Source organism: Canis lupus, chromosome 29 (genome assembly GCF_048164855.1).
Source record: "Canis lupus baileyi chromosome 29, mCanLup2.hap1, whole genome shotgun sequence".
NCBI lineage: Eukaryota > Metazoa > Chordata > Mammalia > Carnivora > Canidae > Canis > Canis lupus.
In genome coordinates this window covers 28,499,227-28,514,601 of record NC_132866.1, presented here as the reverse complement: position 1 = coordinate 28,514,601, position 15,375 = coordinate 28,499,227, and the positions used below count along the sequence as shown (strand labels likewise).

The window sequence follows — 15,375 nt, the reverse complement described above, 5'->3', positions numbered from 1 at the left end:
AGTCTTACCCATCTTCTCCAATGTCTCAATAGAGACACAACTGGCATTTTGGGCAGGACAATTCTTCATTGTGTAGGATGGGTCTACACACTGAAAACATTTAGTGTTCCTGGTCCTTTCCTTCTAAATGCAAGTAGTCCCCTGCACCCTAACACTGTGACAGCCAAAGACATCTCCAGCCCAGTTGGTCTGGGCCAGGCAAGCCTCAGAATGCCTGCCACCTCCAGAACCCACTACATCCCAAATCAGCACCATCGGTGTCCTGTAGCTGTCATTTAAACCAGGTGACCCCCATCCTGGACTTCATCTCTACCATTTTGACCGTGGATTTGTACCTAATCAATAAATCGTTTATAGGACGATGACTAACTGAAAAACACAGGTTGAGTCACTTATACTCACTCTTCTGGGAATCTGAGTTATGATATCAGGCGGATCAGACAGGAACAGAAATTGAAGCTGTAACAATGCCTCAAGGCAGTGGTGGGACGAGTATGGTTATGTGTAATCTAAAGTGAAGAGGGAGTAAACTACGAGTAAATGACCAGTGTGGGTCTGCAGTAAGAGGAGACCAAGCAGAAGTTCAGGGAAGAGCAAAAACACCAAGAGAAAGATGGTCCCTGAAGGAGAGAGAGAAAGAAGGGGAACAGCTGGTCCCAAGGACACCTGGTTTCAGCCCACTGGTATTGGGAGCAGTAGCTCCAACCCTCCTCAGGATCTTGAGGTAATCTAGGTCTAACTAGAATGAGATACAGTGTTTGGTACTCAATACAACTCTGTTAGATAAAAATGGATGAGTGGCTCATCCTGTTATTGTAACAGGATGAAATGAGAGGAAGCTACACAAGGTGCTCTGAGAACTGTTAAACGTGTAAATTAACATGGTACTGGCACCACTACTAGTGTTGCTGAGACAGAAACTCCACGGGCTGTCTAGCTGGTCATTTGTTACTGCCCGGTTACTTGTTATGGGCATGCCCCTTGTCTCCAGAGTGGCAGAGGCCTCTTGGCATCTGCCACACTCATGGCTTGTAATCAGTGTATGAAATCAGCCAGGATGAAAAGCTACCGTCTTGGAATGACTGGCAGACATTTTACTCCAATAGTGTGAATACAGTCTGTTGCTACAAAGAGATCATGTTCACATACTTGCGATGAAAAGAAACCTTGACCAACAGAGTCCTAAAATCTGAGCTATCTGTAACACTGGCAAAAGTGCCTTCACATCCATGCTGGTTTTTCTCATCTTGGGAGAAAACAAAACAAGATTTTCCTGGATTCTGTTGTTCCACTGCATTTACTGCCCAAACTTTCGAGCAACTGCTTCTATATCGGGCAGCCCGGGTGGCTCAGTGGTTTAGCACCACCTTTGGCCCAGGGCACAATCCTAGAGACCCAGGATCGAGTCCCATGTCGGGTTCCCTGCATGGAGCCTACTTCTCTCTCTGCCTGTGTCTCTGCCCCACCCACCCCCCGTGTGTCTCTCATGAATAAATAAATTAAATCTTTGAAAAAAAAATTGCTTCTATATCTTCATCACCACTTCCCTCCTAAACTCCTTATAATGCTCTCTGTAGCTTGGTTGCTCCTCTTCCTCACCCCAGCCGCCAAATGCAAGGTCTTTCCTTGGTCCACAAGCCTCCCATACCTCTGCTGTGTGTAACACAGCCACGTCCGCCTCCATCTGAGGTCCCCCATCCTCTGACATCCCTAACACAACACAACACAACACTTTTCTGCTTTTCTAAGTTCATTTATGTAGAAGAAACTCATAGTTGTGCTTCTGACTCCAGCTCTTATGAAAGCACTGGTCTGGGCATCAGGAGACCTTGATTCAACTCCTGATCCAAGGGTTGGTTTTAGACACACGTTTCAATTTCTCTGAGCTCCATCTCTCTGGTTACAAAAACAGTGGATCAGGCAACCTGAGTGGCTCAGCGGCCGGCTGAGTGTCTGCCTTCTGTCCAGGGCGTGATCCTGGAGACCTGGATCGAGTCCCACATCGGACTCCCTGCGAGGAGCCTGCTTTTCCCTCTGTGTCTGCCTCTCTTTTTGTGTCTCTGCCTCTCTCTACCTCTGTGTCTGTGTCTCTGCCTCTCTCTTTGTGTCTCTCATGAATAAATAAATAAAATCTTAAAAAAAAAAAAACAAAAAACGGTGGATCAGATTTAAGTGTTTTTCGAACCTTTTCTTTTCTGTGGCCCCCATACTTTATACATGCATACTCCTACCACATCAGCTATGCTATGAAGTTCTATTCACTTTTATTTTAAAAAATGCTAGTTGTAACCCACTGAATAGACCTGAAGACCCAATCTATAAAACACTGAACTTATGCTGTATAGTGATAGGGGATCCACAGCCCTCTGACCTTGAACCTCCAAGCCTTGACTCTCACCTGAATCCCAGCGTCCTATTTCTCTCTGTAAGAGCTCTTCATTTAGATATCCTAATATCACATAACTCAGTTACCATGGAATCTGAAGCACCAGGTCCTTTCCCCATCACAACTGCTTATATGTTATTAGCAAGTGTAAAATCTTCGTGCCTGACTTTTGGTCTAGCAGTTGGAGAGCAATTTACATTGGACCAACCACCATATTGATAAATTATTAGCAAATCTGGATAAGGATTTTTAAAAGTAACTATGTGAAGGCATTGGAGAACAACCATAAGCAGGCCGAAGCTAGAGGGGATAGGACTCAAGGGAAACAGGCTAGGTAAGATCCATATTTACTCAATTCTTTTTTTTTCATAAATTTATTTTTAAAGATTTTATTTACTTATTCATGAGAGACACACACAGAGAGAGAGGCAGAAACACAGGCAGAGGGAGAAGCAGGTTCCATGCAGGGACCCCGACATGGGACTCCATCCCGGGTCTCCGGGATCAGGCCCTGGGCCCAAGGCGGCGCCACCGCTGAGCCACCCTTGCTGCCCTATTTACTCAATTCTTAACCCCTGAAGTCAATCTCCCACAATCCAGAATGTGGGGGAAATTAAGCAAAAATGGAAAGTCAACAACTGGCAATCTTCTTGGGCTGAAGAGTCAAAGGCTCACATCTATGGTTGTGAAGTGTGTAGATATTTTGAGAGAAATCCTGGAAAAAAGGGAGCCACAGAGATAGCAGCCCAAAACCTGTGCAGAAATTCCCCTCAAATCCTTGAACTATGCATTCAGGTGATGAGACTCCAGGAAACCAGCAGAAAGCAGTAACAGCTGGAGGCAGAAGAGCCTGGCAGATACAACTGTCTGGGGCTGAGAAGACACTTTCTAGAATTTGAGTTGCTCCAAGTTATGAGGTTCAATAAACACTGTGGTTTTCAACTGAAACCTCAAAAGAGCCTCCAGGCTCCCCACCTCCCAGGATAAGGGGCCATACCCTTGGACCAAGGGCAAACCATAACAGACCTGCCCTACCAACATCTAAGACAGGCCTCCCTAGGAAAATGACAGATAAGGCAGGTGAGGGAAAGGACATATCCTGGTAGAAGCTGGGAGCAGCCATTAAGTAGAGCTCTATTTCTCAAAGAGAGTTGGGGAGTGGGGGGAAGAGAGGAGGGAAGGATGAGGTGCTCCCTCATCACAATCACACAATCAATCTGCAGGACAATCACACCTGCAGACACGGGGTCTGAGGGCTGATGTTCGACGAAGATGGGGCTCAGACTGGATCTCAGGAGAAAGGGGACCATGCAGTGACAGGCTGGTGAAGCAAGTGATAAGGGGGAAGGGAGGTGGGCCAACAGGAGATAAATCATAATTTATGAGCACCTATACTACGTTCCAGACGTGTATTGGGTGTTTTACTTATGCTGTCTCACTGACACAGGTATTATTATCTTCATTTTATAAATAAGGAATCTAGAGCTCCAAGAGGTTAGGTAATTCACCTAAAGTTACACTATTAGTAAATGATGGGGCTAAGATGTGAATGCAGGGCAGAACACAGACTCCGACACTTGTTTCCTTCTGTAATTACACGTAACTGCAACATTCAGGATGGGCAGTGGTGCGTGTGCTCAAAGAGAGCCAGCAGAGAATGTTAGAAAGCAAAAGGGTTTTAAGGTGGCCCAAGATTTGGTTACAGGTCAAGGAGGATCCTAGAGGTACAAAAGAGGGGTGTCAATTGAGCTAAATGTGAATACACCATCAAAACTTAAGTGCTTGGCTAAAAAAAAGAGAGAGTTATAAAACTGGACATGACAGAAGGTGGGACTGAGCTGGTGTTAGAGAGATCATAGGGCAAATTGCACCACTCCGGAGAGAAGGGCTTGACTCTTGTTAAGACAGAGTAAACACACTTTGATTACACTTAGGAGCTTAATACAATAAGGAACTAAAGACAGGAAACAAAGTTCGTCTAAGGAACAGGTGTAGGGAAACGGAAGGGGAGCAATACAAAAACCAATATAAGGAATCAGAATCACTTGTGTGCCCTGTGGTTTTTGAGCTAGAAGGAATTTAGAGGTCATTCAATCCCTATCATCTCTGAGCAAAAATGCACCTACAAGAAAAATGGCTAGCTGCTAAATACCTCCGCCTCCCACCTAATAAGGCTGCGTTTGGTTTCATTTTTATCTTTGTCAATGCAAGTGGAGAGCCTGACTTATCCAAAACAATGCCCTGGAAATTCTGGTTTGGTCAAGCCTGGGTTGGAAAACCACAGGATAAACCACTGGCAGTTCTGGGATCATATCAGGGACTTGTCATGCCCCCACCAATAGGGAACCTATTCTGAAGATTGAGACTTTCTACTTGGGAGGAAGGTGTGAGATGGATTTCACATTTTCTGACTCTAACCTTTATCCTCTTTTCATTAGCTACACTCCCCCAAGTTGGTTCAAACCAGAAAGTTGGCTTGGCAGGAGAAGAGCATATACATTAAAAAAAAAAAAAAAAAAAAAAAAAAGGTTTAACATTAAGTCCAGTAATTCTAAAAAACAACAACAAAATAAAATGCAATAAACAGTTCATTCAGAGAACTGGAGAAGACAAAATGGCAAGAAAGAAATAATCTTTATATTATAAAAGATTCTCAACTAACACTCATGTTACAGATAACTTGGTTAAGGCTAAATGAGATGAAGTAATTTGAATATACAAAGCATCATGTACAGGAACAAAGCATCATGAAGAATCTAATCTTCTGGTTTCCAGAAGAGTTGTAGTGCTTATTATTTACTTAAGATTCCTGAATGTCAGAGACATGAACACTATACAAAACAAGTTAAATCTTTTCCCTAATGTCTAAAGTGTAGGGATTGAGAGAAAATGAACTTTGTCTTGGTGCCTTGATAATGAACTAGCCATCCCCATACAACGAACAAAAAATATTACAGTAAGAATGAAAAGATATTTGGGATTAGAGATACCTGGCAAAACCAAAAATGGTAAAGAAAGTTCCCATGAGAACGTGGTCTTATTCTGGAGGCCACAGTGCATATTTATAGCACTATATATGTTCTTGCTCTGTGAAGTGCCTCCCAAAGGGATTAAATCTCTAAGGTTCAGTGCATGAGTGTTCCTAGTACCTGGTATAACCACCCCTTTTACTATTTTCATGTTTTATCCTTCTTAAAAGGCTAGCTGAGTTCATACCTTGAGTTTTCTTCCTGTTTTGCACAAATTCGGAGCGTCTCAGGCTGCTGGGTGCTGTGCGGCGGAAACGACTATTCCTTTTCCAAGTCTCCAGGCCATTTCCTTTTTTCTCTTCCCCTAAATGGTAAGTATTCTTCCCTACTGAAGGGCCCTGGGGAATGCCACAACAATGTTCTCCCGGCTCCCCTCCTGTCCACTGATCCCACAAACTATCCGAGAAGATCCCTCTGCTCCCAAGTGCCATCATTCCTGTTCGGTCAAAGCCATTATCCTCCAAATTCTTCATGTGATGAACAGAATCTGTTCCTCTGTAATTCTGAAATTTAGACTCATAGTTTGTAAATAGAGTATCATAGCCTTTATTTTCTGCAACAAAGTCACTCTGATCCAGGGGAAGAGTCTTTGCTTTAGGACAGATTTTATCATTTTGACAAACTTTTCTGTCCCTTTCGTAGTATTTGACAAAGTCTTTACCTTCACTGACACCATTCAAATCTGGGAAGTCCACCAACCGACCATTAGTGTAATTCTCAGGAACCTGACATAAATTGTTGCGGTTTCTATAATGAAAATTAGCTTTTTTACAATCCTCAAGGTTATAATTAAAATTCCTGTGGTCCGTGTGCCACTTTTCAGGTTGACCACAATTCCCCACAGAATCATCCAAACCACTGTGGTGAGTGCACCATCCAGTTTCTTTAGAATCCTCAGGATCATAATGCAGACCCCGACCCTCTGTGTGGCCTTTCATTCCCCCATTCCTTCCAGCTCTCTGGCTTTCTGGGCTGCCTGTGTGCTGATTATCCTCAGTCCCTGGGCTTGGATTCCAATAATCCACGTTTTCTGAGTTCTTGTAACCATCACAACCTCGAGCCGCTCTTCCATAGTCCATATAGTCCTCTCCATTTTCTTCTGCTTCCTCAGGGTCCGAGTAGCTTGGTTCACTCTGCTCAAAAGCCCAGTAGCCACAATGTCTTTTCCTGTAGGGCCGATTCTGCCCCCGACTCTGGCCCGAGCTCCAATCTCTGGAATCCAAGGTGCCTTCTAGGTAAAGTCCATCCAGCATGGTGAGGTCCCTCTTCTGCAGACTCCCGCAATCTTCATACTCCCAGCTGGAGCCCCAGCGCCCTTTCTTCTCCGCTTCTCTTTCCTCTCTAACTCTGTAGGTTTCACACATGTTCTGTGTGCTTAAAGACATGAGTTTTACTTCCTTCTTCCATGGGCCTGGGTGGGGCTGAAATGTGGACAGGTGCACTTTAGCCTAAGGCGGTGTCCGTCCTCCTGAAAATGTCTCCCCAAGTGCCCAAGACGCTCTCCTTGCTCCTCTGGCTGGGGCGCAGAGAGATGTGGAGTTATTTCCACCTCAGCATCCAATCAGTGAGCTGCTCTCTTTCCCCACAGAGGCCAGGGGATAATTAGTAACTAGTGTTCATGTGATTGGAGTTGGCAGCTCTGTTCATGGTTTCCCTCAAGCTGGTCAAACTGGCTTGGCTGCTTTCTGTGCTGAAGGCAGAAGTATTCTGCGGTTCCAAAGGTTTTGTACAAAAAGCAGAGTGAGCAAGACCAGCCCCTTTCAAAGCCCAGGTTAAGGTAGTAGAACTCATCTGTCTCTTGAGATATTTCAGTAATCAACCAGTGGTATAAAGAACCACCAGCGGTATAAAGAATGTTTTGTGTGTGCAGCTCAACACATGAAACGTGTGGACATTCCCCATCCCCTAAGTTCAGCTTTCTAATCGTTGGAACATCTGAAACTCTGTGGGACTCCCTTCCCTCAGTGAGAGCCAGAACTCTCCCTCTGAGAGTCTGAGTCTACGGCAGTCAGGTTACCAGCTGGTGTGCACTCAAACCACAAATGGTTTCAACTCCCACCGGCAGACACATGGGGACATCCCAGTGGAGGAAGAAAAAGGATTTCCTTTTTACTCTGATCTAGTGTATGGGTAATTTTAAAACTGTCCCCTAGAAGAATGTAGTTATGTATGCTTTCACACTTTCCTTGATACTTGCCATGCCAGAGAAGCATGAAGACCATTTCCTAAATCTCTCTTTCATCCAGCATATTTAGGAACTGGGGAATAAGGTTAGAAATCAGGTGCATATAAAGATACCTACTTGAATCAGCAAACATTAGATGGGCACCTATTATAGGTGAGGTATTGTGGAAGAGAGAAAAAAGTGGACAAGTTTGTCTCTGCCTCCTGCAATGCAGGAGCAACACTATAAAGGAGGGACACCTGGGTGGCTCAGTGGTTGAGTGTCTGCCTGCCTTCATCAGCTCAGTGTGTGATCCTGGGGTCCAGGGATTGAGTCCCACATCGGGCTCCTTGCAGGAAACCTGCTTCTCTCTCTGCCTATGTCTCTGCCTCACTTTCTCTGTATCTCTCATGAATAAATAAATTTAAAAAAAATTTTTAATAAACCCACTATAAAGAAAAATCAAATGTGACAAGTTCTATAACAAACACAAATGGCAATGACAACAAAGCAGAGTCCCTGGCAGAGCAACTGGAGGTTTCATGGAAGTGGTGGCATTTGAACAGTGCTTTCAAAGCATAAGCAGAATCTCTACAGACTTTCTAGATATGGAAAAGTAGGAAATGGGGAACAGTTTGAAAGATAGAATGAGTAGAAAAAGTAATAGGAGATAAGGCTGGAGGGGTAGATTGGGCAAATCCCAAGGGATCTGTTTTCTTTTTCCTTTCTTCAACTACCTAATGTGCTTTTGGATTCTCTTTTTTAAATTTATTTTTTATTTAATTTATTTATTTATTCATGAGAGACACAGAGAGAAAGAGAGACAGAGACACAGGCAGAGGGAGAAGCAGGCTCCATGCAGGGAGCCCAACACGGGACTTGATCCCAGGTCTCCAGGATCACCTGTAGGCTGAAGGCAGCGCTAAACTGCTGAGCCACCCAGGCTGCCCTGGATTCTCTACTAATAGTTATCAAATCAACCTCTGGATTGTCAAATCTTCTGATTTTCACACAAAGGTTTCTGTTTGTTCTGTGCCCTCTCACCTTCCAAATGCACAGCTGAAGCAGCAGCTGCCCTGGCAGCTTCTGGGTTTTCAGTGCGAAGATGTGATATGATCATGATGAGGGCTAGCAAGTTGATACCTTTTTTTTTTTTTTTTTAAATCTTCAGTATTATCCTTACTTTACTGCAGATAAAGAGTCTTGGAGGGATCCCTGGGTGGCGCAGCGGTTTGGCGCCTGCCTTTGGCCCAGAGCGTGATCCTGGAGGCCTGGGATCGAATCCCACGTCGGGCTTCCGGTGCATGGAGCCTGCTTCTCCCTCTGCCTGTGTCTCTGCCTCTCTCTCTCTCTCTCCCCCCGTGTGACTATCATAAATAAATTAAAAAAAAAAAAAAGAGTCTTGGAGTTTGAATAACTTGGTCACATAAGCTGGTACAAGGTAGGGCCACAACCCAAACTCGGTTGTGTTTGACTTTGTGACACAATAACAGAGGGTACCTCAAAAATGTAGTAACACTTTAATTTCTCTCAAACTAAGCATACAAACAAAGAAACTCTATCACGGCCTAAGTCAGAAGCAGGCTACTTCTGAGGCAAGTATGTTCTCACACTGTCACCCCCCACCGCCCCCCGCCATTCCCTCTATGTCTTCCAGTCCCCTGCCCACGTGTCCCTCCACCCTCTATGGCCACAGGCTTGTCCCCAGCCACTCAACCACAGTATGTGCCTAGACTGGCACATAAAATAAACTGGGCACACTTTTAAATGTAGAAAGTAAAGGTTAAGCTTCCCCTAACAACATGTTATAGAAAACAAAGTTCCCTTCAGCAACTTCATATCTTTGATAAAGCTAGCAGGATAAATAAGAAACACACCTAGTACATCAACAGAGAGAAGAGATAAAAGAGGATAAATTACAGGTATGAAGGATACTGGTTATAAAATGACCCACTGGAAGAGGTTAGGTGAAGCTAAAAGAATTGATCTTTGAATAAGAGAGTGCATAGTGGGTTATAGTGGAGATTCCTCACTCCCACCCCATTCCACTCCACCCTTCCTAAGTCCTATTGTCTTCAGGGGGTTAAAGACATTGTTCGCATAAAGATGCAACTGCCTCAGCTTCACCTCCTTATTGCTATGACCTAGAACTAATCAGAAGCTGAGAACCGGGAGCTTTTTTCATGTGATAAATCTCTGTACAAAGACGTGTGGCCTGAGGGAAAGAGGAAGACAACTTTTCTACTTTTCTCAATCCTGGTATTACTGGCAAAATTCAACCCTTCAAAGGGTATCCCTGTCTGTGGCTCTCCCTGTCATGGAACACAACAGTAACATCCCAGTGGCTTTTCACAAAGCCCTAAAGTAGCACTTCCCCCCCACCACCCCCCACATTTTCTGTTTATCACCAGAGGGTGGGCAATCAGCTGTAGTGACCATCCGTATCCCCTCTCTACTCCCAGTAGGCAGATATGCTGTAGGACACAATGCTGGAAGGGAAGCCGGGCAGCAAAATTTGAAAGGAGACATAAAGGGAGAAGGTGCAGGAAAGGTAAAGGAAGAGGGATGAGACAGGAAAAGAACCAGCAAGAACATGTGCCTCCCTACACTTTTGTGGATATCTCTAACTGTGCAGACCATCCCTCTGGTCAGGTGCCCGATGCTTTCAATGTCACTGGTACCGCAGTGACATTCTCTGATTCCTATGGTTCTTATTATTTTCCAGAGCCCCAAGCAAATCTCTCTCTCATCTCACCCATGTTACTTTATTTTTTTTTTTGTTTAAATTTTTATTTATTTATGATAGTCACAGAGAGAGAGAGAGAGAGAGAGAGAGAGAGAGAGAGAGAGGCAGAGACACAGGCAGAGGGAGAAGCAGGCTCCATGCACCAGGAGCCCGATGTGGGATTCGATCCCGGGTCTCCAGGATCACGCCCTGGGCCAAAGGCAGGCGCCAAACCGCTGCGCCACCCAGGGATCCCCCCATGTTACTTTATTATACTTGTTTATCTCCACTTAGTACACTGAATGCTCCTTGCAGGGAAGAACCATGTCTAATTTATGTCCCAGTCTTCAACACAGCTCTGCACATGGGGTACCCAGCAGGTACAGACATGTTTGATGAGCAAATGCTTGCAGCATTTATTGGGCATGTGCTAGATGCCAGCCAGATAGAGGGCAGGATAGCTTAGAGGTTAAGAGTGCAGCTCTGCGAGCCCTGGGTGTGAATCTGAACTTTGCCACTCACCAGTTGCATAATTGGGGAAATTACTGAGGCTCTCTAAGCCTGTTTTGTCATGTTTTCATCTTAAGCACAGAAGACATGACATTGCTGTGGAACATGATTAATTATAAAAAGTATCATTATTGAGAAATTCCCACTACCTAGAATTTGAAACATTTTTGTTCTGCCACCTGTATATCTCATACAAGAATAGTTTACCAGTATATCTCAAATCTTACAAGTATGGAAATCAATGAAAGATCCTGGAACTTGCTATGGCTTTGGGGATGTAGCACTGAACCAAGATCCCCTTAGAATTCCTTTTCAGACACTCTGAAATCATCAATATCTGGCAGTCCCCCAGGACTTCGGGTACTCCTATTAAATGATCTTTTTTTTTTTTTAATGCCATCTTTCTTTTCTTCTTTCTTTTTTTCAAGATTTTATTTATTTATTCATGAGAGACAGAGAGACAGAGGCAGAGACAGAGGCAGAAGGACAAGCAGGCTCGCTGCAGGGAGCCCGACATGGGACTCGATCCCAGGAACCCAAGATCATGCTCCGGGTGGAAGGCAGATGCTCAACCCCTGAGTCACCCAGGCATCCCTATTCCTTTTCTTAAGAAAACTCTACCCCTAACATGGGGCTCAAGCTCACCACCCCAAGACCAAGAGTTGCATGCTCTACCAACTGAGCTGAGCTGGCCAGGCGCCCCTACATGTTCACCCTTTGAGGACCTGCCCCAGCGCTCCTCCTCATACTTCACCTGGAGGGTAATCAATCACTGCTGCCCGCACCTCCCCACCCTCGCCCCCAATCAGCACAGTGACCTGGGGGCTCAGTGGCCTAGCTCTTCCCCAACTCATCACACCAAATTTGCTCCAGGACCCCCTCCTACTGCCCCACCTCTGAGTCTGCCACAGGTCTCCCTCAGACCTGTGCTCCCTTGTAGAGCAGTCCTCTCCTGAGCATATTCAGATAGAAGTCTCCTCTCTGTAGTACCATCTGCTTTCCATCTTCCAGAAAGGGACTCAATTTCTGGCCTTACCATAATACTTTCTCCTCGGAACTTATTTTCTCAGTCACGTTCAGAGGAAGAGAGGAAGCCCCAATGAAGAGAGACAATTGGGAGAAGGAAAAGCAGAAGCTGGAGTCAAGGAGCACTGTAAAAGGCAATAAAGACAGGAATGTAGGAAAATTAGAGGTGTTTGGAACAATCTGATATGCTCTGAAGAATGTGAATGCTCTCAATGGGATAGGGCTATAAGAAGCATTTAAGATGTCTCAGAATTTAAACCTGGTGATGAACTTAATAGGTTATGAGTTAGGTGAGGGTCCAAATAGAGAAACTGGAATGGAGAGCAGCTTGGGGAAGTTGCTAGCATGAACAGGTGAGCATTTTGGAAACTTGTGTAACTGATAAGCTAGCAGTCAGAGGTATATCTGTGAGGGAAGGTTAACTATTTTTCCAAAGTGTAGCAACACATACATATATACTCTTACAGTCTTCAACAGATGAGGTTACTAAAAAATGTTATGCCTGGCATAATTTATTTTGGAAGTTGGCAAGGGTCATTTGGGATCCCTCCTCCATAAGTACTGGTATTTTTTAGTTTTTCAAGGGCAGCTTCCTACCACCAGCTCTCAGAGATCAACCACTCCTTCCTTAAGTTGAGACACACGGACCTCGTGGTATGGCATAGCGACAGAGCTCAAAAGACTAGACCATGACACTGACTTGAATTTGAATCCCAGCCCCACCACTGACCAACTGTGACACTCTGGGCCAAACCTCAGCTTTCTCATCTGTCAAATGTGGACAATGTGGAGGATTAGAAACGTGTTGAAAGACCCAGTACGGGGACACCTGGGTGGCTCAGTGGTTGAACATCTGCCTTTGGCTCAGAGTGTGATCCTGGCGTCCTGGGATCAAGTCCCGCATCGGGTTCTCTGCATGAAGCCTGTTTCTCCCTTTGCCTATGTTTCTGCCTCTCTCTGTGTCTCTCATGAATAAATAAATAAAATCTTAAAAAACAAACAAACAAACAAACCAAAGACCCAGCACATTGTTTAGCAGGTAGTAAGTGCTCAATTAATTATAATTATGGTCACTGGTAGGGGCACCTGGGTGGCTCAGTGTTTGAGCATCTGCCTTTTGCTCAGGTCGTGATCCAAAGAGCCTGCTTCTCCCTCTGCCTATGTCTTTGCCTCTCTGTGTCTCTCATGTATAAATAAATAAAATCTAAAAAAAAAAAAAAAAAAAAAAAGTTACGGTCACCACTTACCTTTCCAGTTCCTTCAGCTCATGGCAAGGGTCAATGCCTGGGCCGCCTCTTTCTCTACCTATACTTCCTTTAAAAAAATTTTTTTAAGTAATCTCATTAAATGCTGTGGCTCTAAATAATGTCTGTGTGCTGCCAAATTTAGTTGTCCCTAATATATGTCCCCAGCCCTAAACTCTCCCCTAAACTCCGGGCTGTATATCAAACTGCCTAATCAACACTTTCTACTGGATGTCTCATGGGCTTGTCAACATGACCAAACCTGAGCTCCTGATTTCCACCCCATCCCACCTCCCCCAGCAGCCAGCATCTCCTGCAGTCTTCACTATTAATTGAGAAATTACTGGCAACTCCAGTCCTTCCAGTTGCTCCACCTCGTGGTATCCTTAACTTCTTGTTTTCTTATACCTCACACCCAATCCACCAGCAAGTCCTATGGGCTCAAACTCAAAATCTACCTAGTACTGCACGCTCTGCATCATCTCCAGTCTACCATCCTGGTCCAGGCTGCGTGGCCTCTTGCTTGCATCATTGCAGTAGTCTAACTAGTCCCTGTGCTCCTGCCCTTGTGTCTGTCTGCAGCCAGAGTGACTCTGTAACGTTGTAAGTCAGATCTTACCGCTCACCTGTTCAAAATCTTTCTGTGGCTTCTCGTCTTATTCCTAACAACGAACTATAAAACCCACACCTTCACTCTAGCTGAACTGACCTCCTTGCTATTCCTCAACCACTACAAGCACTCTTGCCCCAGCTGTTCCATCTGCTGGTGACAATTCCCCCTCCCAAAAATTGGCTTTGCTGGCTCCCTACAATCATTCAGATCTTTGCTCAAATGTCGCTTTTCAAGTGAGGTCTTCCCTGATTCCATAGCTTCTTTTACATTCTAACACATGCTCATATTTCTACTTAACTATTGTTTGTCTCTCACCATGAGGGCAGAGATCACTGCTGTAACTCCAGAACACTGCCTGAAATATGGCAGGAGCTCAATAGTTCTTGAATAAATGACTGCCATAGAGTTTTTTGTCTTTGGGGTCTTGCTACATTTGCTAAAGTGAAGGGTAGGAGATGGGGCACTCAGGCAGTGGGATGGTGGCAGGAGTGCTCACGGTTAGAAGTTCCAAGCTAGAGGGAGACAGGTCTTTTTACAGGGTCCAGCAAAGCCTCAGTGAAATCTGACACCGATACTTAAAATCCCTGGATCTATTCCAGCCTCTCAAGCCCTCTGCCCGGAGCTAAGGGTGAAAAAATGTTCACAAAGTCATACTACAAAGTTAAGATTAGTGATTCACAAGTTAATTCTAAGTTAACCATTTCAAGCTACATTTCTTGACATGTGTTGAAACACCTATCCTAAAAGGAAAAGCTAGTTTCCATCCTGAATTAACATAGATTATTAATGCCTTCTGACTCTGGTTGCCGTTTTATACCAAAATCCATTACAAGTACTGAGCTCATTTTTACTGAGCCAACACCCTGAACCAGATGTCACAAGGATACTTTCTTTTTTCTTATGTACTGAAGAACCAGAAAGAAAGATTATTATTTCTTTCACATAAACTTTTATGTCTTGAAAGACCACAAAATGTTTTGGCTATTTAACTCTATTATTTTTTACTAGTTTGAGAATGAATTTTTAATACCCAAGGCATTCCAAGGAATCTTCAAAATAACAAATTGCTTCCATAACTTTCAAATTTTAAAACATCTGTCTAGAGTATTATATATCATTTCAGTATAAAGATGTTATTGGTTCCATATCAGTAATTTTCCAACTTGTTAATTCAATGGCTCTCTGTAGTGGGCCTCAGATCTCACTCAATATCTTGCCAAAAATGTTCTGTTCCTAAAAAGCACATTCTGATTTGATTTGTAACAGTCTTTTAAAATTATCCTGAGAATCTCTGGTCAATATTCCTTCTGACATTACCTTAAAGGAAAGAAAAGCTGAGGAGCAAGGTTCCTGATGTGGAAGAGGCTGACTCTACACTTTACCATCCACTGCACTGATTCAGAACTGTAGGGTCCTAGGCCACACCGGAATAACTACAGCTATGATTCACAGACAGCAAGACACAGTGTGGTTAAATACAGAGGTCAGTATCACTCTGACCTCCACTAGAGTTTCAGAGATACACAAATATGAATGATACTGTGACTGTGTCATTTTTATTAATCAATGGATAGTCAGTGCCTGCCTCGTGGTATGTGCCCAAGAAATATTTACTGAGTAAAGAAATGAATGTACTTGTCATTCTGAGGCATGTGAGCCTCTCCTAGAGACAGAACAG

At 44.2% G+C, this 15,375-nt stretch overlaps 1 protein-coding gene across 2 annotated transcripts in view; it reads right to left on the bottom strand.

Annotated features, from left to right (window-relative positions):
* Positions 1-15,375, bottom strand: part of DNMBP (dynamin binding protein) — a 106,994-nt gene that overhangs the window by 37,744 nt on the left and 53,875 nt on the right. Inside the window, exon 1 of one of the 2 annotated variants that reach the window (XM_072805717.1) lies at positions 5,603-6,951. The exons of the other annotated variant lie outside the window; for it this stretch is intronic. Coding sequence (XP_072661818.1) covers positions 5,603-6,800 — 1,198 coding nt within the window. The 5' untranslated portion in view covers positions 6,801-6,951. Of the gene's footprint in view, positions 1-5,602; positions 6,952-15,375 lie in introns of those variants that run through there. 2 annotated transcript variants of the gene reach the window in all.